General features: G+C 46.2%; 1 protein-coding gene across 2 annotated transcripts in view; it reads right to left on the reverse strand.

Annotated features, from left to right (window-relative positions):
- Positions 1 to 2558: 2558 nt before the first annotated feature.
- Positions 2559 to 24574, reverse strand: part of LOC137299360 (zona pellucida sperm-binding protein 4-like) — a 30106-nt gene continuing 8090 nt past the window's right edge. Inside the window, exons 1-9 of one of the 2 annotated variants that reach the window (XM_067968050.1) lie at positions 7026 to 7254; positions 5429 to 5607; positions 5261 to 5358; positions 5045 to 5178; positions 4770 to 4959; positions 3703 to 3850; positions 3521 to 3593; positions 2977 to 3087; positions 2559 to 2909 (exon numbers count right to left, since the gene is read on the reverse strand). In XM_067968050.1, coding sequence (XP_067824151.1) covers positions 2773 to 2909; positions 2977 to 3087; positions 3521 to 3593; positions 3703 to 3850; positions 4770 to 4959; positions 5045 to 5178; positions 5261 to 5358; positions 5429 to 5607; positions 7026 to 7248 — 1293 coding nt within the window. In that variant the 5' untranslated portion in view covers positions 7249 to 7254 and the 3' untranslated portion in view covers positions 2559 to 2772. Of the gene's footprint in view, positions 2910 to 2976; positions 3088 to 3520; positions 3594 to 3702; positions 3851 to 4769; positions 4960 to 5044; positions 5179 to 5260; positions 5359 to 5428; positions 5608 to 7025; positions 7255 to 24574 lie in introns of those variants that run through there. The other variant, XM_067968049.1, reaches the window with a different exon arrangement.

The following is a 24574-nucleotide window of genomic DNA, read 5'->3' on the forward strand; positions in this document are numbered from 1 at the left end:
AACTGAGCTGCTACAATTTTTTGCTTTGACCACATCCTCCATGAAGATTTGTCCCTCAGCTTACAGAGGATGTTAATGGGTTCAATAACCCATGAAGTGCAATAGAAAGTTGTCACGTTAACTGTTACAGAAGCAGCATCGTGGAATTCTACAGGCAATAAATCCAACAACCCGAAAAGGCAGAAGAGAATTATTTCCTGGTTGAGAAATTGTTAGTTTTCAAATCTCAATTTGTATGTGCCCACTAATACCACTTCTAAATCTTCCCTATGCTTTCAACACTAGTACCTTATTCTTTCAAGAGACACCAAATTTGCTATACAGTGATGAAACCAGCTCCTAAACTCCACCAAGAACACTCTCTACAAACAACTATAGCACAACCTTACCTTGAACATTAGGGACATGCACATATGGTGCTTGCCCTTAATGGCAGTCTATGACATATTCTCCATACAACAGCTAAGGCCGTTGGTTAATCCCAAGAGTATTAAAAAAGTGATAATCACGTCAGCTGAGGCCCAAGATAGTTCTACTGCCAGAATTCCACTGGATTGCAGATATCCTGTACCTATGTTCTGCCATGTAGGCAGTGGCAAGATGTTGCTGTATTAGGGCATTGAGACAGCATCATCTATGCTCATTCCAGCTATGCCCCCCACTACAGGGCACTGCTTCAATGTGATCAGCCTGACATCAAGGAGATCTGTGAAGCTGGGTCTTGATTATTGCTGGCCAATCCCCAACTCAGTCAGAAGAGAAATACTGTTCCACTAAATGTCTACCAGACCGCTATAGGGAGGAGTCTGAGCATCTGTAGGAAAAATCCTCAACTGTCCTCGGTTGAAATGACATTGCAACAATTACTACCCGATATAAAAGCACGGTCAGCATGCAGCCCATAATAGGCATATGGAAAACAATGAGATACTATGCAATTTAAGACATGTTAAGTGCACAAAAGGTGACTTTAGACCCATGGTTCCCAAAGCTCTCCACTACTGGGGTTTTCAAGTCATGTCTGGGGCTGTTGTAGACTCCTTGATAGTGAGTGATTGCTATGATTAGTCCATTGCATCATGCAATTCTCAGGATGGTAGAAGGCAAACTAGATGGACCTTGGCCTTGTCTAGCAATTCCAATGGCTAACCAGGTAACTACATCTATTGGGTTGCTTTTTGTACAATGAGCAAGGGTAAGGAATTAGAGCTTTACAGCACCACAAGATTCCAAAGCACTCCATAACCCATGAGTAAATTATGTAGTGAAACACAGTAGCCAATTTGTACAAACAGAATTTAAGATCTTGAGGGAGGGCCTTGGTTTAACTTCTCAGACCAACAATGCAGCACTCCGCTCCTGGCCAAAGGGTGTAAAGTGTATATGATGCAGCAGTGCGACCTCAGGGTCAAGCATTTAAAAGTACCTGGTTAATGATCTAGCAGATGCACTTAATACAATTCTCAACCTGGTTGAACTGATCTGAAGGTCATTAAGCTTCTTTCCATGTGCATGAAGTTGGTAGTGACTGGTGGATTAGCCCTAGGCAGGGAGAACTCCTGTTTACAAGATTTCCCTTATTTCTTTTGAGAAATTCTACAGCCCCATCACAAAACAACTCACTGGCTTCTCACTCAGGAGGAGAGGAGCAACATTCAGTAATGTCAGTTAGAAGTAACTGATGTCAGCTTCTTTCCTGCAGGATCAGAGGATTCCCCACCCTGCAAAATATGACACCTGGAGCACAACTGTTTTTAAATTTAAGCATGGGATGTGGGTGGTACTAGCAAGGCTAACATTTATTGCCCATCCCTAATTGTCCTTGAGCAGGTGGTGGTGAGCTGCCTTCTTGAACCACTACAGTCCATGTGGTGAAGGTTCTCCCACAGTTCCAGTTAGGTGGGGAGTTCCAGGATTTTGACCAGCAATGAAGGAATGGCAATATATTTCTAAGTGAGGAGGATGTGCAACTTGGAGTTTGGCGAGGGGGTGGGAAAACCATGTAGGTGGTGGTCCCATCAGCCTGCTGCCCTTCAAGATGGTACTGTGGGTTTGGTCAATGCGGTGGAAGAAGCCTTTGCAAGTTACTGCAATTAACCTTGTAGATCATATACACTGCAGCCATGGGGCTGCAGTGGTGGAGGGAGTGATTTAAAGTGGTGGTTGGGGTGCCAATCAATTGGGCTCCTTTGTCCTGGATGGTGTTGAGCTAGAGAGTGTTGTTGGAGCTGCATTGACCCCTGAAAGCTACTTCTGCAGGTAGGATAGGTGATTCTTCATATCTAGTCACCACTGTCACCTTTGTGAGGTCTTAAAAAGACATCTTGATCAATCTTCTGCTTTTGAAAACAAACAAAGTCACCTACATGTTCTTTCCCAGGATTTAAGGGTCAAACTTCTGTGGTCTAATCCTCAAAAGAACCAAGAGAAAGAAATTTAGAGCAGAGCAGGGAGGCCCAAAACATTGAGTATTATGCACTTTGTAATCAGGAAATGCATTAGAGCAAGATTAATTCAAAAGCCAACTGACAGGGGGGGGGGGGGGGGGAAGTGCAGAGAACCTCAATTAACTAATGGGACACAAGGGTGTGCTCAATTAGATAGTCTGACTGTTTACCTTCACTGAGTCAGTTTCTACCTTCTCCCTCCCAATGAGATTTCATTAACTATCTTTGTTATCATGACTTTTGCTACTAGCCATTTCATGGGTCACATCAACACCCAAAGTCACATTTCTCACTATCTGCTTTATTTCTGTTCAGTGTCTACAGTTCAATTACATTGAGAAGTGACAGCTCTTGGTTTCTTCATCTTGTAAACTGCAACCATCACCACCAACAGGGACAGCAACACCACAACAAAGCCAACGCCTGCTCCACGCAGAACCAGAGAAGGAGACCCAGCACCGTCTATTGGAGACACAAGATGTTATATTCCGAAGGGTTCACAGTGACCTATTGGAGAGACTCCACTTACCACTCTCTTCAAGAAGCTTCTTAGACTGACGATTCTCATCTTTCAGAAAAATGATGGGACCAGGAGCACTCACCAAGGTTCCCTCATGGTCATCTGTACTCCTGCGTCTCTCTATTGGAGAGAGATATATAGTTAGCAGATAGTCTTGGACTTGACCCCATGTTCCAACCTGGACATCCAGGGACCATCTGAAGAGAAAGAAAAAGCCTACTGACTGGATAGAGATCAGATTACCTGCTATATAGACAAAGACCAACCCACATCAGAACATCAACACTTCCAGTTAAATGTTAGCAATGATGGACACTGAGCTAGACAGTACCTAGACTGTCAGGAATGTAGTCAGGCCCTGGAGATTCTCATTAAGTGTTCTAGCTCCCAATTAGAGACAAAGATATCCTTCCCATCGAGAGTGGGATGGAGTGATAATGCTTACCTGCAGGGTACAAATCAGATATTCTGTCAACCCAAGTAATTTATTCTTTCCAATTAAAAAACTTCAGCAGGAAGTTGGAGATTAAATCTTTAAAAAAAAGGAACTCACTTGTGCCACATTTGGATGTACAATCATCCTGAGCAGAGGGAGAGCAAACCTCAGCAGTGCAGTGCAAGTAAACCTGGAAGGGAAAGTTATTTTAGAGAGATTCATGTGGATGAACCAGGCTGTTGTACAAGGAGCCAATAAAGGGTTTCATTGGCTCTAACTCCTTCCTACAGTTTGGTTACCTGTCCAGTTAGGGGCTGGGCTGAGTCTCCATCCAGGAAAACAAAAGTCTTCACTTCAAACCGCTTGTGATGGGTTGGGAACATCAGGCCAGAAAACACATCCACTGGGTGTAGGACAGTCTGGTAGTCATCACCCTCATAGGGGCACCTGCAACAGGAGGGCTGGTCAGTGGGAGCAGGAGAGGTATTGATATACTGAACAATGGTAGTTTTTGGTGACAAGGATTAAAGTTTTTCATCCATTCCAGTGCTCATTGAGAATTAGAAGTGAGTAACCATCGACATCCACCCCAGGGCTACAATTTATCTATTTGTTCACCCCATTGCTCTAAAGCTGGGGTCATCCATTCAGTATTGTTCCCTACAATACTTGGAAGAAAAAAAAGAGGTAGAGAGAGAAAGATTATGTATTTGTGCACAGATCACTGAAGGTTTATGACCAATGTTGAGAAGCTGTAGCTAAAGCAAACAGGGTATTGGGTTGTAATAATCGAACTATTCACTACAAAAAAAACCAGTCATTATACAGGTCACTGGTTAGATTGTATCTGGAGTACTGGGCCCAGTTTTGCTCCAGTCACATGGTGAGTGAATATCATGTCCTTGGAGAAGGTTCAGAGGGAAGCCAAGACCAATTCCTGGCTTAAACAACCTTAGATACTCAGACTCAAAGAACAGAGTCGATTTACTCATGACCAGCATAGATTCGAGATGACCTGATTGGGCACACTATCCAATCCTTTGATAGCTTATTCCAGTCTGACATTGGAGAGGATCAGCAGACAAACGACACAAGAGTAGGGATTAAAGGGATGTTTGCTGGTTCTTTCCTCCCAACAGAGAGTAGAGTCTCTGGAATACATTGCCAGCTGGTGTGGTGGGCAATGACTCTCTGCCTTCAAGCGGGAGCTGAATCGGTTCTTAACTGGGGCAGAGATTGCATCATATAGAAGGAAAGTGTCAAGAAAACTTGGTACATGGGATCTCCTGGACTGGGTTTGATCACCTGAGGGGGTTGGAAAGGAATTAGAGTATTTGAACTTCTAAAACAGTCAGCCCTTCCTTACCCATCCACCAGAAGACTCCATTGCACCTCATGGTTCGGGGCTGGGACAGGAGTCGCCCAGCAGTCATGCAACCTCAGGACAATCATTGGGTCAGTGCGGTCCTGGACACGAACCTCCACAAACACTGGGTCCTGAAGGATACTCTGAATGGGGTACTCACTATCCACATACCAGGATCTGTAGTCACCACCTGAAAGGCAGACACAAGAACCAGTCACTCCCTCCACTGGTACATTCCCAGTGCTTCCATTCACCATTACCCAGAGCTGTTGTACCTTTTGCAATTCTCAGTTCCAGTTGCAGAATCCCCTCCTCAGAAGCAGGAGGTGGTGGAGAAACAGTGTAAACTGTGACATTGATTTGCAGGCCGGTCTCTTGCCTCCCCTTGTACTTGCACTGGACATGCAGGCTGTAAAGAGATTGTGGCAGATTGAGCTTCATTCAGTAACACTTCCCTCCAACCTGCCTTCTCCCCACCATCCCCCTCCTACCTGAAAGTGCTGTCCCGGGTTATCGAGCCCCGTTTCCCAGTCAGAATCTGCCTCTTGCCCAACACATCCGTTTCATACACCAAGCTTCCATTCTCCTCCTACAATCAGAGCACGGGTTAATACGGAGCTGGTTCATTCACCGAGACTGCTCGGCCCTTCAATACTCACCCGCTTGGTCGAGCCACAAGAGGTAATAGGGAAGCGGAAGATTACAAGTTGGGCAGTGGTCAGTTTAGGCCTGCACTCCGCTTCTTGTCCATCTTTCACATACACAGATGACAGGTTGAGAGCAGGACGTGTCAGGTTCTTGGAGATCACTAGGATGAACTGGCCATCTGCTGTACACACTGCAAGAGAATTCAATTCATCCCATGAGGGTCAGGGGGCTTCTCATTAGTGGAGAAAGTAGGCATCTCAGACCATAGATTGGAGGGACTGAGTCTCAAAAGCTACAAACCAGCTCAGAGCTGAAACAGGAGCAGAATCCAAGTGGAAACAACCATGATTAGTTAGTGGAGTGAGCAAGGATGCATTTATACTCTGGGTCCAATTGGTGTCATCCTGCTCAGTCAAGGTCTGCAGGAGCGTGTTGTATAAATTGCCCAGTCAGGTGATGGCACGTCCTCCGACTGCATTCATCTTAAATAAAGAGCAGGGCAAAAATGGAGCTCAATGTCAGAGGACATCTTGAGGACCTGGAAAACAGTTTTGACCCAGCACTTGCAATTTTACTCCATGGAAAGTCAAATTTAAGTGATGCCTTTATTGGCTAATTCAAAATAGGAAAGACAGAGTTTCCCCAGAAAGACAGCTCCATAAGTTCCTACTGTTCAGGAGAAAACATCAATATAATTGGCAGTCATTGAAAAAGCTATAATTCTAAATCATTGTGTCAATTAGACACTTGCTCCATGGTGGCCACCATGTCAAATTTGCCCCAGCTCTAAATAGAGAGACCATGCCTTTCTCTCCCACTGTTCAATTCAGTGGTGGAAAGTTAATAATCAATTCATTAAAGAATCCACTTGAAGGAATATTTGAAGCCAACTGAGGAGATTCCATGTTCACACTAACAACTACCCATCCTAATATAGGTGAACCAACTGACCAGTGAACCTACAGTGCCCTGAAGCTCTGAAGGCTTACCCAACAGTTAGCACATCACCAATTCGACTAAAAGGCAAACTTCACTTCCAGATGTTCCTTCACCAGGTGGATCAACCAGGACACCAAACATGAAGCACAGGTTTGTGATTTACTGTCAGACTATAAATGCACCACAATCTGTACTTTGTTCATAGATTGTGTTAGAACATTCCCAACAGCCATCTGATCAACACTCAGCACAGCAATAGTTTCACCCACTGTAGATTGTCAGCACCACCTGGTTACTTTACTTCAACTGACCCAAAGGAGACACCATTTCCTCATGGAGCAAGTTCTCTCATACCCAGCCAATTCCTTCCAACACCAGTCACCCCGATCCTCAGCTTCATCTAGGGACACCTGCCTTCAATATGCTGAATGAACAGCCATACACCTTGATGCTCTACTTAGTTAAATACAATACACCAAGCTGAATCAACCGCTTCACAGGACTCCACGGGAGGGAGTTTGCTCAACAGACATATCCACCTTTACACAGAATGAAACAGCAACAAGACCGTGTAGTTGCTGACTGGATAATTGCCTAATGTACAAGTTAGATTTCTCCCCCTCCCCACAAGTATCTCCTCTAGAATGGGGGAGAGGAGCTGTTTGATACCTGGGCTGTTCCTCAGACTGTAGAAGCAGGGATGGACATTGGAGCTCCGCGGGTCAAAGCAACAACCCTGAGCGGTGCACTCGGTGCTGTTAATCCCTGGGTGGCCGCAGTCAAATCTCCAGCCTGGCTCTGTTGGACAAACATCATCTCCCAGGAGCAGTGGGTGGGCTCGGAGTAAGGAGAGCCCGGCCAAGAGCCAGAGAGAAAGCACCCAATGATCCATCTCCGTTACTGCAAGTAGACTAATCATCTCCTCCAACACCAACCCGTTTTATAGCCGGGCTCCGAGTGCGGCAGGGAATTGGGGGCCAATCCCGGGTTGGGGCGGGTTCCTGTTTCCACGGGTTCCTCGGGAAGCTGGTTTCCATTTTTGATCAGCTCGACCTGTCAGCCTGTCCCCGCTGGTCCCCAAGTCTCAGATTCGTCTCCCAAAGGACATCCCAGCGACTGACCCTCGGGCCCATTGCACTCACTTCCTCTGCTCGAGTATCAGAAAGTTGGAGCTTGGAGCCTTCCTGCAGGATTTGAAGACAGAATATCGGCTGATATTGGTGTTTGTCAGTCTTGATATGTGCACCTTGTCTGCCACGTTTGCCGACAGAACAACAGTGACTGCACTTTAAAAGTAATTCATTGGATGTGAAGTGTTTTGAAATGTCCTGAGCATTTGATAAGGTCCTATTCCTGTTCCTATCGTATGCTGGAGGGGAACGTGTGCAGATGGGGGTAAAGTGTCCCTAACATTTTGGTGCTTTACCGCCTACCAGTCCCATCCCTGTGTTCCTCATTCAGGAATGGCTAATTGATTCACAGCTGTTTTGACCATTTGTTTGTGGTGGGAGAGGTTGAGTTGCTCTCCAACTGGGGTACGCACCTTCTGGCTAGGAGCGAGCCTTTGGCTTAGTGGGAGCATTCCTGCCTCTGAGTCAGGAGGTGATGGGTTCAAACCCCACTCCAGACAGTCCCAGTGACTGGAGACCGGAGCTCTGGCTCTGAATTTGGGGTGATACTGATGCCTGGTGGGTGTGGGGGAGCCCTCATCGAATGGGTTGTACGAGCCCATAAAACCATACTAGACTAACCATACTATCGGCTGGTATAAAGTTGGTTATGGCCATGGAAGGAGTGATCCCGGCCTGTCAGACTGTTTATCAGCCTCTGAATCTTTCCACTATTTCACACGTTCTCCAAGGGAAGACTGTGAAGATATAGAGATTACCACAACTTTCTAGCTGTGAGAACTGAGGAGTACAAGCTGGAAACACAGAGGAAGTCCATCAGCGCATGAAGAGAGAAAAGGTGGGTGTTTCAGACTGGCGGCCAACATAAAAGGAAATGCAAAAGTCTTCTAAAGGCAGGGAAACAGTAAACGGGTAGTAAGAGGAGGGAGGAGTGGGGCCGATTAGGGACCTAAAGGAGATCTACTCATGGAGGCAGAGGGGATGGCTGAGGTATTAAATGAATAATTTGCATCTATCTTTACCAAGGAAGAAGATGCCGCCAGAGTCTCAGTAAAGGAAGATATATTTGAGATACTGGATGGGCTGAAAATTGTTAAAGAAGACGTACTAGAAAGGCTGGCTGTACTTAAAGTAGATAAGTCACCCGGTCCGGATGGGATGCATCCTAGGTTGCTGAGGGAAGTAAGGGTGGAAATTGCGGAGGTACTGGCCATAATCTTCCAAACAGATACAGGGGGTGGTGCCAGAGGACTGGAGAATTACAAATGTTACACCCTTGTTCAATAAAGGTTGTAAGGATAAACCCAGCAATTAGAGGCCAGTCAGTTTAACATCAGTGGTGGGGAAACTTTTAGAATCGATAATCCGGGACAGAATTAACAGTCACTCGGACGAGTGTAGATCGATTAGGGAAAGCCAGCACGGATTTGTTAAAGGCAAATCATGTTTAACTAAACTGATTGAGTTTTTTGATGAGGTAACAGAGAGGGTCGATGAGGGGAATGCAGTTAATGTGGTGTATATGGACTTTCAAAAGGCGTTTGATAAAGTGCTGCATGGGAGGCTTATCATTAAGATTGCGGCCCATGGAATAAAGGGGGCAGTAGCAACATGGATACAGAATTGCAAAGTGACAGGAATCAGAGAGTGGTGGTGAATGGTGGTTTTTCAGACTGGAGGGAGGTGTACAGTGGTGTTCCCCAGGGGTCGGTGCTGGGACCACTGCTTTTCTTGATATATATCAGTGACTTGGACTTGGGGTGTACAGGCCACAATTGCAAAATTTGCAGAAGACACAAAACTTGGAAAGGTGGTAAACAGTGAGGACGATAGTGATAGACTTCAAGAGGATATAGACAGGCTGGTGGCATGGGCGGACACGTGGCAGATGAAATTTAAAGCAGAAAAATGCTAAGTGATATATTTTGGTAGGAAGAATGAGGAGAGGCAATATAAACAATAAGTACTTGACTGGAGAAGCTGGGGTTGTTTTCCTTGGAACAGAGAAGGTTGCGAGGAGATTTGATGGAGGTATTCAAAATCATGATGGGTCCAGACAGAGTAGTTAGAGAGAAACTGTTCCCATTGGGGGAAGGGTCAAGAACCAGAGGACATAGATTTAAGGTGATAGGCAAAAGAACCAAAGGTGACATGAGGAAAAACTTTTTTGCACAGCGAGAGGTTAGGATCTGGAATGCACTGCCCGAGGGGGTGGTGGAGGCAGATTCAATCATGGCCTTGAAAAGGGAACAGGATAAGTACTTAAAAGGAAAAAATTTGCAGGGCTATGGGGAAAGGGCGGGGCAGTGGGACTAGCTGGATTGCTCTTGCATAGAGCCGGCATGGACTCGATGGGCTGAATGACCTCCACCTGTGCTGTCATCTTTCGATAATTCTATGATTTTTTTAATATTCGTTCATGGGATGTGGGCGTCGCTGGCGAGGCCGGCATTTATTGCCCATCCCTAATTGCCCTTGAGAAGGTGGTGGTGAGCCGCCTTCTTGAACCGCTGCAGTCCGTGTGGTGAAGGTTCTCCCACAGTGCTGTTAGGAAGGGAGTTCCAGGATTTTGACCCAGCGACGATGAAGGAACGGCGATATATTTCCAAGTCGGGATGGTGTGTGACTTGGAGAGGAACGTGCAGGTGGTGTTGTTCCCATGTACCTGCTGCTCTTGTCCTTCTAGGTGGTAGAGTTCGTGGGTTTGGGAGGTGCTGTCGAAGAAGCCTTGGCGAGTTGCTGCAGTGCATCCTGTGGATGGTACACACTGCAGCCACTGTGCGCTGGTGGTGAAGGGAGTGAATGTTTAGGGTGATGGATGGGGTGTCAATCAAGCGGGCTGCTTTGTCCTGGATGGTGTCGAGCTTCTTGAGTGTTGTTGGAGCTGCACTCATCCAGGCAAGTGGAGATTATTCCATCGCACTCCTGACTTGTGCCTTGTAGATGGTGGAAAGGCTTTGGGGAGTCAGGAAGTGAGTCACTCGCCGCAGAATACACAGCCTCTGACCTGCTCTCGTAGCCACAGTATTTATATGGCTGGTCCAGTTCAGTTTCTGGTCAATGGTGACCCCCAGTATGTTGATGGTGGGGGATTCGGCGATGGTAATGCCGTTGAATGTCAAGGGGAGGTGGTTAGACTCTGACTTGTTGGAGATGATCATTGCCTGGCACTTATCTGGCGCGAATGTTACTTGCCACTTATGAGCCCAAGTCTGGATGTTGTCCAGGTCTTGCTGCATGCGGGCTCGGACTGCTTCATTATTTGAGGGGTTGCCAATGGAACTGAACACTGTGCAATCATCAGCGAACATCCCCATTTCTGACCTTATGATGGAGGGAAGGTCATTGAAGAAGCTGCTGAAGATTCTTGGGCCTAGGACACTGCCCTGAGGAACTCCTGCAGCAATGTCCTGGGGCTGTGATGATTGGCCTCCAACAACCACTACCATCTTCCTTTGTGCTAGGTATGACTCCAGCCACCAGAGAGTTTTCCCCCTGATTGCCATTGACTTCATTTTACTAGGGCTCCTTGGTGCCACACTCGGTCAAATGCTGCCTTGATGGCAAGGGCAGTCACTCTCACCTCACCTCTGGAAGTCAGCTCTTTTGTCCATGTTTGGACCAAGGCTGTAATGAGGTCTGGAGCCGAGTGGTCCTGGCGGAACCCAAACTGAGCATCAGTGAGCAGGTTATTGGTGAGTAAATGCCGCTTGATAGCACTGTCGACGACACCTTCCATCACTTTGCTGATGATTGAGAGTAGACTGATGGGGCGGTAATTGGCCGGAGTGGATTAGTCCTGCTTTTTGTGGACAGGACATACCTGGGCAATTTTCCACATTGTCGGGTAGATGCCAGTGTTGTAGCTGTACTGGAACAGCTTGGCTAGAGGCACAGCTAGTTCTGGAGCACAAGTCTTCAGCACTACAGCTGGGATGTTGTCGGGGCCCATAGTCTTTGCTGTATCCAGTGCACTCAGCTGTTTCTTGATATCACGTGGAGTGAATCGAATTGGCTGAAGACTGGCTTCTGTGATGGTGGGGATATCGGGAGGAGGCCGAGATAGATCATCCACTCGGCACTTCTGGCTGAAGATGGTTGCAAACGCTTCAGCCTTGTCTTTTGCACTGACGTGCTGGGCTCCGCCATCATTGAGGATGGGGATGTTTACAGAGCCTCCTCCTCCCGTTAGTTGTTTAATTGTCCACCACCATTCACGACTGGATGTGGCAGGACTGCAGAGCTTTGATCTGATCCGTTGGTTGTGGAATCGCTTAGCTCTGCCTATAGCATGTTGCTTCCGCTGTTTAGCATGCATGTAGTCCTGAGTTGTAGCTTCACCAGGTTGGCACCTCATTTTTAGGTACGTCTAGTGCTGCTCCTGGCATGCTCTTCTACACTCCTCATTGAACCAGGATTGATCCCCTGGCTTATTGGTAATGGTAGAGTGAGGAATATGCCGGGCCATGAGATTACATATTGTGCTGCAATACAATTCTGCTGCTGCTGATGGCCCACAGCATCTCATGGATGCCCAGTTTTGAGCTGCTGAATCTGTTCTGAATCTATCCCAATTAGCACGGTGGTAGTGCCACACAACACGTTGGATGGTATCCTCAGTGCGAAGACGGGACTTCGTCTCCACGAGGACTGTGCGGTGGTCACTTCTACCAATACTGTCATGGACAGATGCATTTGCGACAGGTAGATTGGTGAGGACAAGGTCAAGTAAGTTTTTCCCATTATGTTATTCCTAATTAGTACAGCTACTCCACCCCCCCTGCCCCTTCTTCCTTCACTATCCTTTCTGATTATGTTCTAGCCTGTAATATTTAGTTGCTAGTCCTGTTCTTTATGTAGCCATGTTTCAGTTATTCCTATTACATCTGGTTCCTCACTATGGCTTATTACCTCCAATTCCCCAGTTTTATTTTGGATACTGTTTTTTTTATTTGTTCATGGGATTGGGCGTCGCTGGCAAGGCCAGCAATTAATGCCCATCCCTAATTGCCCTTGAGAAGGTGGTGGTGAGCCGTTTGGTGAAGGTTCTCCCACAGTGCTGTTAGGTAGGGAGTTCCAGGATTTTGACCCAGTGACGGTGAAGGAACTGCGATATATTTCCAAGTTGGGATGGTGTGTGACTTAGAGGGGAATATGCAGGGGTGGTGTTCCCATGTGCCTGCTGCCCTTGTCCTTCTAGGTGGTAGAGGTCGTGATTTTGGGAGATGCTGTCAAAGAAGCCTTGGCGAGTTGCTGCAGTCATCCTCTAGATGGTACACACTGCAGCAACAGTGCGCCGGTGGTGAAGGGAGTGAATGTTTAGGGTGGTGGATGGGGTGCCAATCAAGTGGGCTGCTTTGTCCTGGATGATGTTGAGGCAGTTTAATTCATCTTTAATGGTGGTTCCTTTGCTTTATTTTTAACAGTCCTTTTATATTTCTGTTTTATAACTGTATTTGTTCCCTGACCTTTACCTTCATCCTGTTTCTTTAACCTTTAAGCTTTTGTTCTCTCCACCAGTACCCTCCCCCAGTCTTGCTAGTTTATAGCCCTCTGCACTCCCCTATTTATCCTTTCCACTAGGACTCTGGTCCCATTCTAGTTCAGGTGGAGCCTGACCCAGTGGTACAGCTCCTTCCTGTCCCAGTACTGGTGCCAGTGTCCCATGAAATGGATCCCCTCCCCCCACACCAATCTTTCAGCCACACATTCACCTTCCTGATCTGCCTATCCCTGGGCCAATTAGCATGTGGCTCGGGTAGTAAACCAGAGATTACCACCCATGAGGTCCTGCTTTTTAATTAAGTTCCCAGCCGCTGATATTTCCTTAGCAGGACCTCTTCCTTGTAATTCCTTATTTCATTGATGCCGACATGCACCACGACAACTGGATCCTCCTCCTCCAATTCCAAGTTCCGCTCCAGTTGCTCCGAGACGTCCATTACTTTTGCACCAGGTAGGCAACACACCCTCCTGGACTCGGTCGCGACTGCAGAGGACACTGTTTATCCCCTTGATTACGGAATCTCTATGACTACAATCTTTCCATTCTGATCCTCCTCCCTTGGACTGCGATATGCTCCACGGTGCTATGGTTACCATTCTGGGCATCCTCCCTGAAGCCTTCATCCTTTTCAGCATCCCAGTACACCTTTTCTCTACTTGTGAATCTCCCGTAGTGTTGATTACTGAGGCTAGTCTCTGGAGCACGGTAGCGATTAGTTGCTAACCTGACCTGTTCTCTTGGATACGCCAAGGGTAAACATGTTAGGGTCTAAGCACAGACACAGGCCATTCGAACCAATGCATCGAGGATGGAGTTTATGCTCCACATGAGCCTCCTCCGTCCCTCCTTCAAATCACCCTATTCCTTTCTCCCTCCTGTGCTCCAATAGCTTCCCCTTAAATGCATCTATACTATTCACCTCAACTACTCCTTGTTGTGATTTCAGGATCTGAGGCTGGTGAATCCAAACTTTTGTTCCCCTGTGATTCTTTTGAGTGGCACACGGCTCTTTACTACTGGGTCATGATATGATGTGCCAGGTAGCCTGTGGTCACCAGCTATGGATGTGCTGGAACATATTATTCTCTTTATCCTTCATACCAGTCCTGAATCACAACATGATCAGGCATCTGTGGGGGGAAAAAACAAACACAGAGCCTACTGCCCTATTTAACTGGAGAGTTTATTACTGTCAGATTGTCTTCAGATGGTTCAGCCTGATTCTCAAGTCTGCCCACCTTGTAGCAATACAGCTTGAGACTGGTTGTTGCTTCTTGATGGGTTTTGGTTTGGCCAATCATCAGCTGCTATGTTGACAGGAGCATTGATTATTAGCCCCAGTTCTACAACATTACTGCTCAATGAAAGCACAGGAGCCTCTATTTATTGATCCTGCTGTGCATGATTTCCAAGCTTCATGGTCCAAATCATTGCCTCCTCGAATGTTCACCTGCCTTAATGCATCGGTCACAACTGTCAGACTAGCAATTCTTACATTTATCGGTGTAACAAGAGCTGAGATTTAATGATGCCTGTTGGCAGCAAATTCACCAAATGTCTTAGCATGGCATTTCTTGGGAATTTAGTGACCGGGAGACTCGTAGCTATCTAATGTCGCATAAGTGAAACCAGCTACACGAGACATCATGGTCCTGCGAAGCCCAGGCTGAACACCCATGTGCTCATTTGGGGGTTTTCTCCAACCTCCTTAAATTTGCTCTTTAGGTTGCACCTGTCCTCAACTAAAGGTGCTAATTCAATTAATTTAAATTTCTCAATTCTTTATTTACTCTGTTAGTGGCTCTTATGCCCCCTTGGCCCAGACTCGCCCACAAGTGGAAACAAGGTGCATATGGAGAACCTATCAAACCCATTCAGAATATTAAAGACTTCTATCAGGTCTCCTCTGAAGAGCCCCAGCCTACACAATCTTGCCCGATAGTTGCTGCGCATCAATTCGAGTAACATCCTTGTGGATCTTTTCTACACTTTCTCCAGTGCTCCAATATCCTTTTTTTTCCACTATGGAGACCAGAGTTGCACACAATGCTCGAGTGTGGTCTACCCAAGGTTCTATATCAATTTAACATTACCTTCCTACCTCCCAAGGGATAAGTGGCCTCCTTCTAGGTCGCTATTATATTCACCCAAATCCTTCTCCCTTACTACTTTAAATTTCTTTCTATAGTCCTATTTATCCTGACCTGGTTAGAAACCTGATTGGAGAGGTCACAGATGAAGGTGGGGAGAAAGATGGGCTTGGAGAGGTGATGACAAATTCAGACTTGAGGAAAATAGGGCAGCAGCTTGCAAAGACAGAAGGGGACGATGGGGTTTTGAAAGGGAAGAGGACGGTACCTGAGGAGAGGGAACTATTTACAGTATCAACTAGTTTGGGGGCCAGGGAAGGAAGCTGGGTGCCCAACAGTTTAGTGGGAATGGGGTTGAGGGAACAGGAAGCTGCTCTAATGAGTGTTGAGAGGGCATGAGGAGAGACACTAGAGCTCAGTAGTAGGGATGAGGGGGAAAAAAAAGAAACAAACAGGATATAATGGGTGGGGATTGGGGTAATACATCCTTTAATACTTCCCTTTATTAGTCAAGGCATAGAATAAGAGCAGGGGTGGGGAGGGGAGAGGCCATGGAGGGATTTGAAAATAAGGATGAGAATTTTAAAAAAGCAAGCATTGCCAGTCTGGGAGCCAATGTAGGTCAGCGAGCACAGCGGTGATGGGTGAACAGGACTTGGAGAGTTAGGATACTGGCAGCAGAGTTTCTGCTAAGCTCAAGTTTAGAGGGCGGAAGATGGGAGGCCGGCCAGGAGAGCATTGGAATAGTCAAGTCTAGAGGTAAAAAAAGTCAGCTGAGGGTTTCAGCACCAGATGAGCTGAGGCAGGTGCGGAGACAGACAATGTTTCCATGACGAACCTCCCACTAGCGAATGTTATTAGAACATTGACTGCTGGAAGTCTATACAACACAGCTGCTATAATTTTTTTTTGTATTGAATGTATCTGCCATGGAGATTTGTCCTCAACTCAGGAGGTGTTAAATATAAAACAGAAAATGCTGGAGAAGCTCAGCAAGTGAGGCAGCATCTGTGGAGAAAGAGACAGTTAGCATTGCAGGTCAAAGGTCTTTTGTCAGACCAGGAAGGTGTTAACGAGTTTACAGTTTTTAAGCCAGTACAGAGCCAGGGAAAGGAAGGGGGGAAAGACCTGTGATAGGGTGGAGGGCAGGAGTGATTAAATGACAAAAGGGATGATGGTACAAGGCAAGGAGGGTGGAAATGGGACAGGTTAAGAAACAAAAGATCAGTCTAGAGGAGCTGTAAATGGCAACAGCAAAACCATAACCAGCAGCTGCAGTCCCACAAATAAAATGGGAGCAGGGGTTATGATCTGAAGTTATTGAAATCAGTGTCAAGTCCAGAAGGTTGTAAAGTGCCTAAGTGAAAGATGAGGTGCTGTTCTGAGCTTCACTGGAACAGTGCAAGAGGCTGAGGACAGAGAGATCAGAGTGGGACGGGGAATTAAAATGACAAGTGTCTGGTAGGTTAGGGTCACACTTGCAGACTGAGTGGAGGTGTTGAGCAAAGTGATCACCCAGTCTGCATTTGGTCTACAATGTAGATGAGATTGCATTGTGTGCAGCAAATACAGTATACTAAAGTGAAAGTACAAGTAAATCGGTGTTTCACCTGGAAGGAATGTTTGGGGCCCTGGACAGTGGCAGGTGTTGCATCTCCCATGGGAAGGTGCCTGGGGAGGAGAGCGGGTGATGGAAGAGCGGACCAGGGTGTCGGAGGGAGTGGTCCCTTCGGAATGCTGAAAGGGGAGGGGAAGATGTGTTTGGTGGTGAGATTGTGCTGGAAGGTGATCTGTTGAATGTGGAGGCTGTTGGGGGCAGAAGGCGAGGACAAGGGGGACACTCATGGTTCTGGGAGGGAAGGGATGAGGGCAGAAGTGCAAGAAAAAGGATGGACACAGTCAAGGGCCCCGTCAACGACAGTGGAGGGGAACCCTCAGTTGATCAGAAAGGAAGACATAGTGGAAGCCGGCATAGTCAGAACAGATGTGATAGACAGAAGGGAATAGAATCCCAGGAAGCAGGGTGGGAGGAAGCATAATCAAGGTAGCTGTGGGCTTATAGATATTGGTTGACAACCTTTCCCCAGAATGGAGACAGACATTGAGGAATGACCATGTGAAGGAGAGGGAAGAGTGGAAATGGGAAGCGAAGTTGATCATAGAAAATAGGAGCAAGAGTTGGCCATTCAGCCCTTCTCAGCTATTCAAAATGATAGTCTAACTCAGTACCCTGTTCCCACTTTCCCCCCCATTAACTTTAAGAAATATATCTGTCTTAAATATATTTAATGACTTGGCCTCCACTGCCTCCTGTGGAGGAGAATTCCACAGGTTCACCACCCTTTAAGTGAAGATATTTCTCATCTCTGTTCTAAATGGCATATCCCGTAGCCTGAGACTGTGACCCCTGGTTCTGGATTCCTCATCCATCGGGAGCATCCTCCCTGCATCTAGTCTGTTTAGTCCTGTTAGAATTTTATGTTTCGATGAGATTACCTTTCATTCTTCTAAACTCGTGAATATAGGCCTAGTCAACCCAATCTCTCCTCATACGTCAGTCCTGCCATCCCAGGAATCAGTCTGGTAAACCTTCGTTGCACTCCCTCCATGGCAAGGACATCCTTCCTCAGATAAGGAGACCAAAACTGCACACAATACTCCAGATGTGGTCTCACCAAGGCCCTGCTCCTGTACTCAAATCATCTTGCAATGAACACCAACATACCATTTGCCTTCCTAACTGCTTGCTTTCTTTTCCCAATTGTGCTTGTTGCACCTCCCCTTTTCCCAATCTATCACCATTCAGATAATAATCTGCCTTTCTGTTTTTACAACCAAAGTGGATAACCTCACATTTATCCACGTTATACTGCATCTGCCATGTTCTTGCCCACTCACCCAACTTGTCTAAATCACATTGGAGCCTGTTTGCATCCTCCTCACAGCTCACATTCCACCCCAGCTTTGTGTCATCTGCAAACTTGGAAATGTTACATTTAGTTCCCTCATCCAAATCATTGATATATATTGTGAATAGCTGGGGCCCAACCACTGATCCCTGTGGTACCCCACTAGTCACTGCCTGCCACCTGGAAAAAGACCCATTTATTCCTATTGTTTCTGTGTCAACCAATTCTCAATCCATGCCAGTATATTCCCCCCAATCCCATGTGCTTTAATTTTGCACACTAACCTCTTGTGGGACCTTATCAAAAGCCTTCTGAAAATCCAAGTACACCACATCCACTGGTTCTCTCCTATCTATTCTACTAGTTACATCCTCAAAAAACTCCAGTAGATTTGTTAAGCATGATTTCCCTTTCATAAACCCATGCTGACTTTGTCCAATCCCATTAATGCCCTCCAAGTGTTCTGTTATCACATCCTTTAATAGACTCTAGCATTCCCCCCCCCCCCCCCCCCCCGCTGATGTTAGGCTAACTGGTGTGTAATTCCCTGTTTTTTTTTCTCTCCTCTTAAAAAAAAGTGGGGTTACATTTGCCACCCTCTAATCTGTAGGAACAGTTCAAGTCTATAGAATTTTGGAAGATGATCACCAATGCATCCACTATTTCCAGGGCCACTTCCTTTAGTACTCTGGGATGTAGATTATCAGGCCCTGGGAATTTGTCAGCCTTTAGCCCCATTAATTTCCCTAGCCCTATTTTTTTTTACTAATACTGGTTTCCTTCAGATGCAAAACAGCATACAGTTTTGGTGTCCATACTTAAGAAAAGACATACTTGCTCTCGAGGCAGTACAAAGAAGGTTCACTCGGTTAATCCCTGGGATGAGGGGGTGGACATATGAGGAGAGGTTGAGTAGATTGGGACTCTACTCATTGGAGTTCAGAAGAATGAGGCAATCTTATTGAAACATAAGATTGTGAAGGGGCTTGATCGGGTGGATGTTCCCAAGGATGGGTGAAACTAGAACTAGGGGGCATAATCGTAGAATAAGGGGCTGCTCTTTCAAAACTGAGATGAGGAGAAACGTTTTCACTCAGAGGGTGGTAGGTCTGTGGAATTTGCTGCCCCAGGAAGCTACATTAAATAAATTTAAAACAGAAATAGACAGTTTCCTAGAAGTAAAGGGAATTAGGGGTTACGGGGAGCGGGCAGGAAATTGGACATGATTTTAGATTTGAGGATGGGACCAGATCAGCCATGATCTTATTGAATGGCGGAGCAGGCTCGAGGGGCCGATTGGCCTACTCCTATTTCTTATGTTCTTATGTTCCTCCCTCTCACTAGACCCTTGGTTCCCTAACATTTGCAGGAGGTTATTTGTGTCCTCCTTTGTGAGGACAGACCAAAGTATGTGTGTAATTGTTCTGCCATTTCTTTGTTCCCCATTATAATTTCCCCCATTTCTGACTGCAAGGGATCTACATTTGTCTTCACTAATCTTTTATCTCGACATATTTATAGAAGCTTTTACAGTCAGTTTTTATGCTCCCTGCTAGTTTACTCTTCCCCCTTCCCCTTAATCACTCTTTGTTCTCCTTTGCTGAATTCTGAACTGCTCCCAATCCTCAGGCTTGCTGCTTTTTCTAGCAATTTTATATGTCTCCTCTTTGACTCTAATACTATCCCCAATTTCTTTTGTAAGCCACAGTTGAGCCATCTTTCCTGTTTTATTTTTGCACCAGACTGGAATGAATAATTGTTGTAATTCCTGCACATGTTCTTTAAATATTAGCGATTGCCTATCCACCGCCATCCCTTTGATTAAAGTTCCCCAATCTATCATAGCCAACTCGCACCTCATACTTCTGTAATTTCCTTTATTTAGATTCAGGACCCTAGTTTCAGATTCAATTACTTCACTCTCCATCTTAATGAGGAATTCTATCATGTTATGGTCGCTCTTCCCTAAGGGACCCCGCACAGATTGTTAATTAATCCTCTCATTGCACAATTCCCAGTCTAGGATTGCCTGTTCTCTAGTTGGTTCCTCAACATATTGAGGAAGAAATCCATCATGTACACTACAGGGATTCCTCCCCCACAGTATTATTACTAGTTTGGTTTGACTAAATCTATGTATATTAAAGTCACCCATGATTATAGTTGTACCCTTCTTGCAAGCATCTAATTTCCTGTTTAATGCCCTCCCCTACATCACTGTTTGGGGACCTATAGACAACCCCCACCAATGTTTTCTGCCCCTTAGTATTTCTTAGCTCTGCCCATACAGATTCCACATTGTGATTCTGAGTCAATATCCTTCCTCACTATTGCACTGATTTCCTCCTTTACTAACAATGCTACCCCACCTCCTTTCCCTTTTTCCCTGTCCTTCCTAAATATTGAATACCCCTGGATGTTCAGTTCCCATCCTTGGTCACCCTGCAGCCATGTCTCCGTAATCACAACTATCATACCCATTAATATTGGCGCTGTTAATTCATCTGCCTTATTGCGAATGCTCCACGCATTAAGACACAATGCTATTAGCAATCTTAAAAACAAGTTTAGTCATCTTATTAGTTTGCACTATGGCCCTATTTGTTTTTTGTCCTTGTTTTCTCTGCCTTCCACTATTGCTTCTTCCCTTTGTCTTTTGTTTCCCCCTGTCTCCCTGCTCAGGTTCCCAGCCCCCTGCCATTGTAGTTTAAACCTTCCAACAGCACTAGCAAACACCCCCGAGGACATTGGTCCCGGTCCTGCTCGGGTGTAACCCGTCCCGCTTGTACAGGTCCCACCTTCCCCAGAACCAGTCCCAATGTCCCAGGAATCTAAATCCCTCCCTCCTACACCATCCCTGCAGCCATGCATTCATCAGGTCTATTCTCCTGTTCCTATACTCACTAGCATGGGGCACTGGTTGTAATCTTGAGATCCTGCTTTTTAATTTAACTCCTAAAATTCACCTTGCAGGACCTCATCCTTTTTTTGCTTTTAAAAAGCAATGTCGTTGGTACTGATATGGACCACAACATCCTCGACCCTAGCACCAGGGAGGCAACATACCATCCTGGAGTCACGTTTGCAGCTGCAGAAACACCCATCTGTTCCCATTACAATTGAATCCCCTATCACTATAGCCCTACCACTCTTACTCCTCCCCTCCTGTGCAGCAGAGCCACCTGTGATGCCCGAACTTGGCTCTTGCTGCTTTCCGCTGATAAGCCATCTCCCCCAACAGCATCCAAAGTGGTATATCTGTTTGAGGGGGAGATGTCCCCAGGGAACTCCTGCTCTACCTGCCTAGTCCTTTTACTCTGCCTGGTCACACATTTCCTTTCTGCCTGCGTAATCTTTACCTGCGGTGTGACCACCTCACTGAATGTGCTATCCACGATCGTCTCAGCATCATGGATGCTCCACAGTGAATCCACCTGCAGCTCCATACAGAACATAAGAAATAGGAGCAGGAGTAGGCCAATCAGCCCCTCGAGCCTGCTCCGCCATTCAATAAGATCATGGCTGATCTGATCCTAACCTCAAATCTAAATTCATGTCCAATTTCCTGCCCGCTCCTCGTAACCCCCAATTCCCTTTACTTCCAGGAAACTGTCGATTTCTGTTTTAAATTTGTTTAATGATGTAGCTTCCACAGCTTCCTGGGGCAGCAAATTTCACAGACCTACTACCCTCAGTGAAGAAGTTTCTCCTCATCTCAGTTTTGAAAGAGCAGCCCCTTATTCTAAGATTATGCCCCCTAGTTCAAGTTTCACCCATCCTTGGGAACATCCTTACCACATCCACCCGATCAAGCCCCTTCACAATCTTATATGTTTCAATAAGATCGCCTCTCATTCTTCTGAACTCCAATGAGTAGAGTCTCGATCTACTCAACCTCTCCTCATATGTCCACCCCCTCATCCCCGGGATTAACCGAGTGAACCTTCTTTGTACTGACTCGAGAGCAAAGGTGTCTTTTTTTAAGTATGGGCACCAAAACTGTATGCAGTATTCCAGGTGCGGTCTCACCAATACCCTATATAACTGCAGCAATACCCCCGTTTTTATGTTCTATCCCCCTAGCAATAAAAGCCAACATTCCGTTGGCCTTCTTGATCACCTGCTCCAAAATGCAGTTAGCCAGTAGCTGCAGCTGGACACTTCCTGCACACATGGTCACCAGGGACACTGGTAGTGTGCATGACTTCCCATAGTGCAGGAGGAGCATATCACAGGTGCAAGCTGTGCTGCCATGACTTGCCTTAGATTTACACTGCGTTCACCTCTCAGACTCTCCTGTCTCACTTGTGACGTTGCACAGTAGTTTTCTCTTATTGCAGGTCCGCTGCCGCTCTGGAAAAAGTTAGGAAAAGCAAGGCAAAGCAGCACCTCCTTCCCCCACACCCAAACTCTCAGCTGCTCACTCTGCCCTGTTGCAGAGTGAAATTCTCCAGTTTGGAGAGAGTAGGAAGCTGCACCAATACCTCTTTCTGGTACATTGAGGGAGGGGGAACCTGTGTAGGACTGGAACAAGGAATGTTCCACAATGCTGGTATAGCTGGGACTCATAGCACCACCTTTTATTTGGAGGTGGTGAGGGGAGTCAAAGGAGAATTTGTTCAACGCAAGAACAAGTTCAACTAGGCAGAGGAGGGTGGATGGGGAGTGGTTGCGCCTCTGTTCGAGGAACGGGAGGGCCCCACAGGCTGTCCTGCTGGGGACTGGAGATGTAGGGAGACTGGACGGCCATGGTAAAAAAGGAGATGGTTAGGGCTGGGGGAACTGGAAACTGTTAGTGGTGCAGGGAGTCAGAAGAGACTGGCCAAGGGGAGAAAAAAAAAGTCGAGATAGTAGGAAATAAGTTCCCTGGGGCAAGAACAAGCTGAAACAGTTGGTCTCCCAACTGTTAACATCTTCCATTTGATGCAAGGAATCTGACCTGAAATGTCAGGTGTTTTTCTCCAGATGCTGCCTCACTTGCTGAGCTTGTGTTTTTATTTGATTGCCAGCATCTGCAGTACTTTGCTTTTGATGAGACGATGTGGATGGTTAAATAACCCATGAAGTGCAATAGAAAGTTGGAGTTAATTATTGAAACAGCATCAAGTTGTACAGGCAATAAATCCAACAACTTGAAAGACAAGAGAATTATTTCCTGGCTGAGGAATTGTTACAAAGCTAGACTGAAAGCTGTATGTGCCCATTAATACCACTTCTAAATCTTCCCTATGCTTTCAACACTAGTGCCTTCTCCTTTCAAGCAAACCCAATCTGCTACTCACTAGTGATGAGACAGATCCTAAACTCCACCAAGAACACTCTCCACAAACAACTATAGCACAACCTTACCTTGAACATTAGGACATGCATATGGTGCTTGCCCTTAATGGCCATGTATGACAAACTAAACTAAGATGGTTGACTGTTAATGCTCTTGGGATTAAGGTGATAATCATGTCTGCTGCCAGAATTCTACTGGATTGTGGCTATCCTGTACCTGTGTTCTGCTATTTAGGCAGTGGCAAGATGTTATTGTATTGGGGCAGAGACAGCATCCTCTATGCTTATTCCAGCCCTGCCCCCACTGCAGGGCACTGCTACAATGATCAGCCTGACATCTAGGAGATCTGTAAAGCTGTGCCTTGATTATTGCTGGCCAATCCCCAACCAGAAGAGAAACACTGTTCCACTAAATGTGTACTAGACTTCTATAGGCAGGAGCCTGAGCATCCGTCGGGAGGGGAAGAAACCAACTGCCCTTAGTTGAAAGGACATAGTGGTTATGTTACTGGACTAATAATCCAGAGACATGAGTTCAAATCCTGCCACAGCAGCTGGGGAATTTAAATTCAGTTAATTAATAATCTAGAATTAAAAAACCAGCATCAGTAATGGTGGCCATGAAATTACTGGATTGTCGTAAAAACCCATCTGGTTCACTAACGCCTTTTAAGGAAACCTGCCATCCTTACCTGGTCTGGTCTACATGTGACTCCAGACACAGCAATGTAATTGATTCTTAATTACCCTCTGAAATGGCCTAGCAAGCCACTCAGTTGTAAAATCTCACTAAAAAGTCAAGACTAAAACCAGATGGACCACCCAGCATTGGACACGTCAAAGACAAACCAAGCCCCGTCGACCCTGCAAAGTCCTCCTCACTAACATCTGGGGACTTGTGCCAAAATTGGGACAGCTGTCCCACAGACTAGTCAAGCAACAGCCTGACATAGCCATACTCAGAATCATACCTTTCAGCCAAAGTCCCAGACTCTTCCATCACCATCCCTGGTTATGTCCTGTCCCACCAGAGGTGGCAGTACAGAGATACTGTCAGGAGGGAGTGGCCCTGGGAGTCCTCAACATTGACTCCAGACCCCATGAAATCTCATGGCATCAGGTCAAACATGGGCAAGGAAACCTCCTGCTAATTACCACCTACCATCCTCCCTCAGCTGATGAATCAGTCCTCCATGTTGAGGAAGCACTGAGGGTAGCAAGGGCACAGAATGTATTCTGGGCAGGGGACTCAATGTCCATCACCAAGAGTGGCTCGGTAGTACCACTACTGACTGAGCCCTGA

The sequence above is a fragment of the Heptranchias perlo genome, chromosome 29, assembly GCF_035084215.1.
Source record: "Heptranchias perlo isolate sHepPer1 chromosome 29, sHepPer1.hap1, whole genome shotgun sequence".
Lineage (NCBI taxonomy): Eukaryota > Metazoa > Chordata > Chondrichthyes > Hexanchiformes > Hexanchidae > Heptranchias > Heptranchias perlo.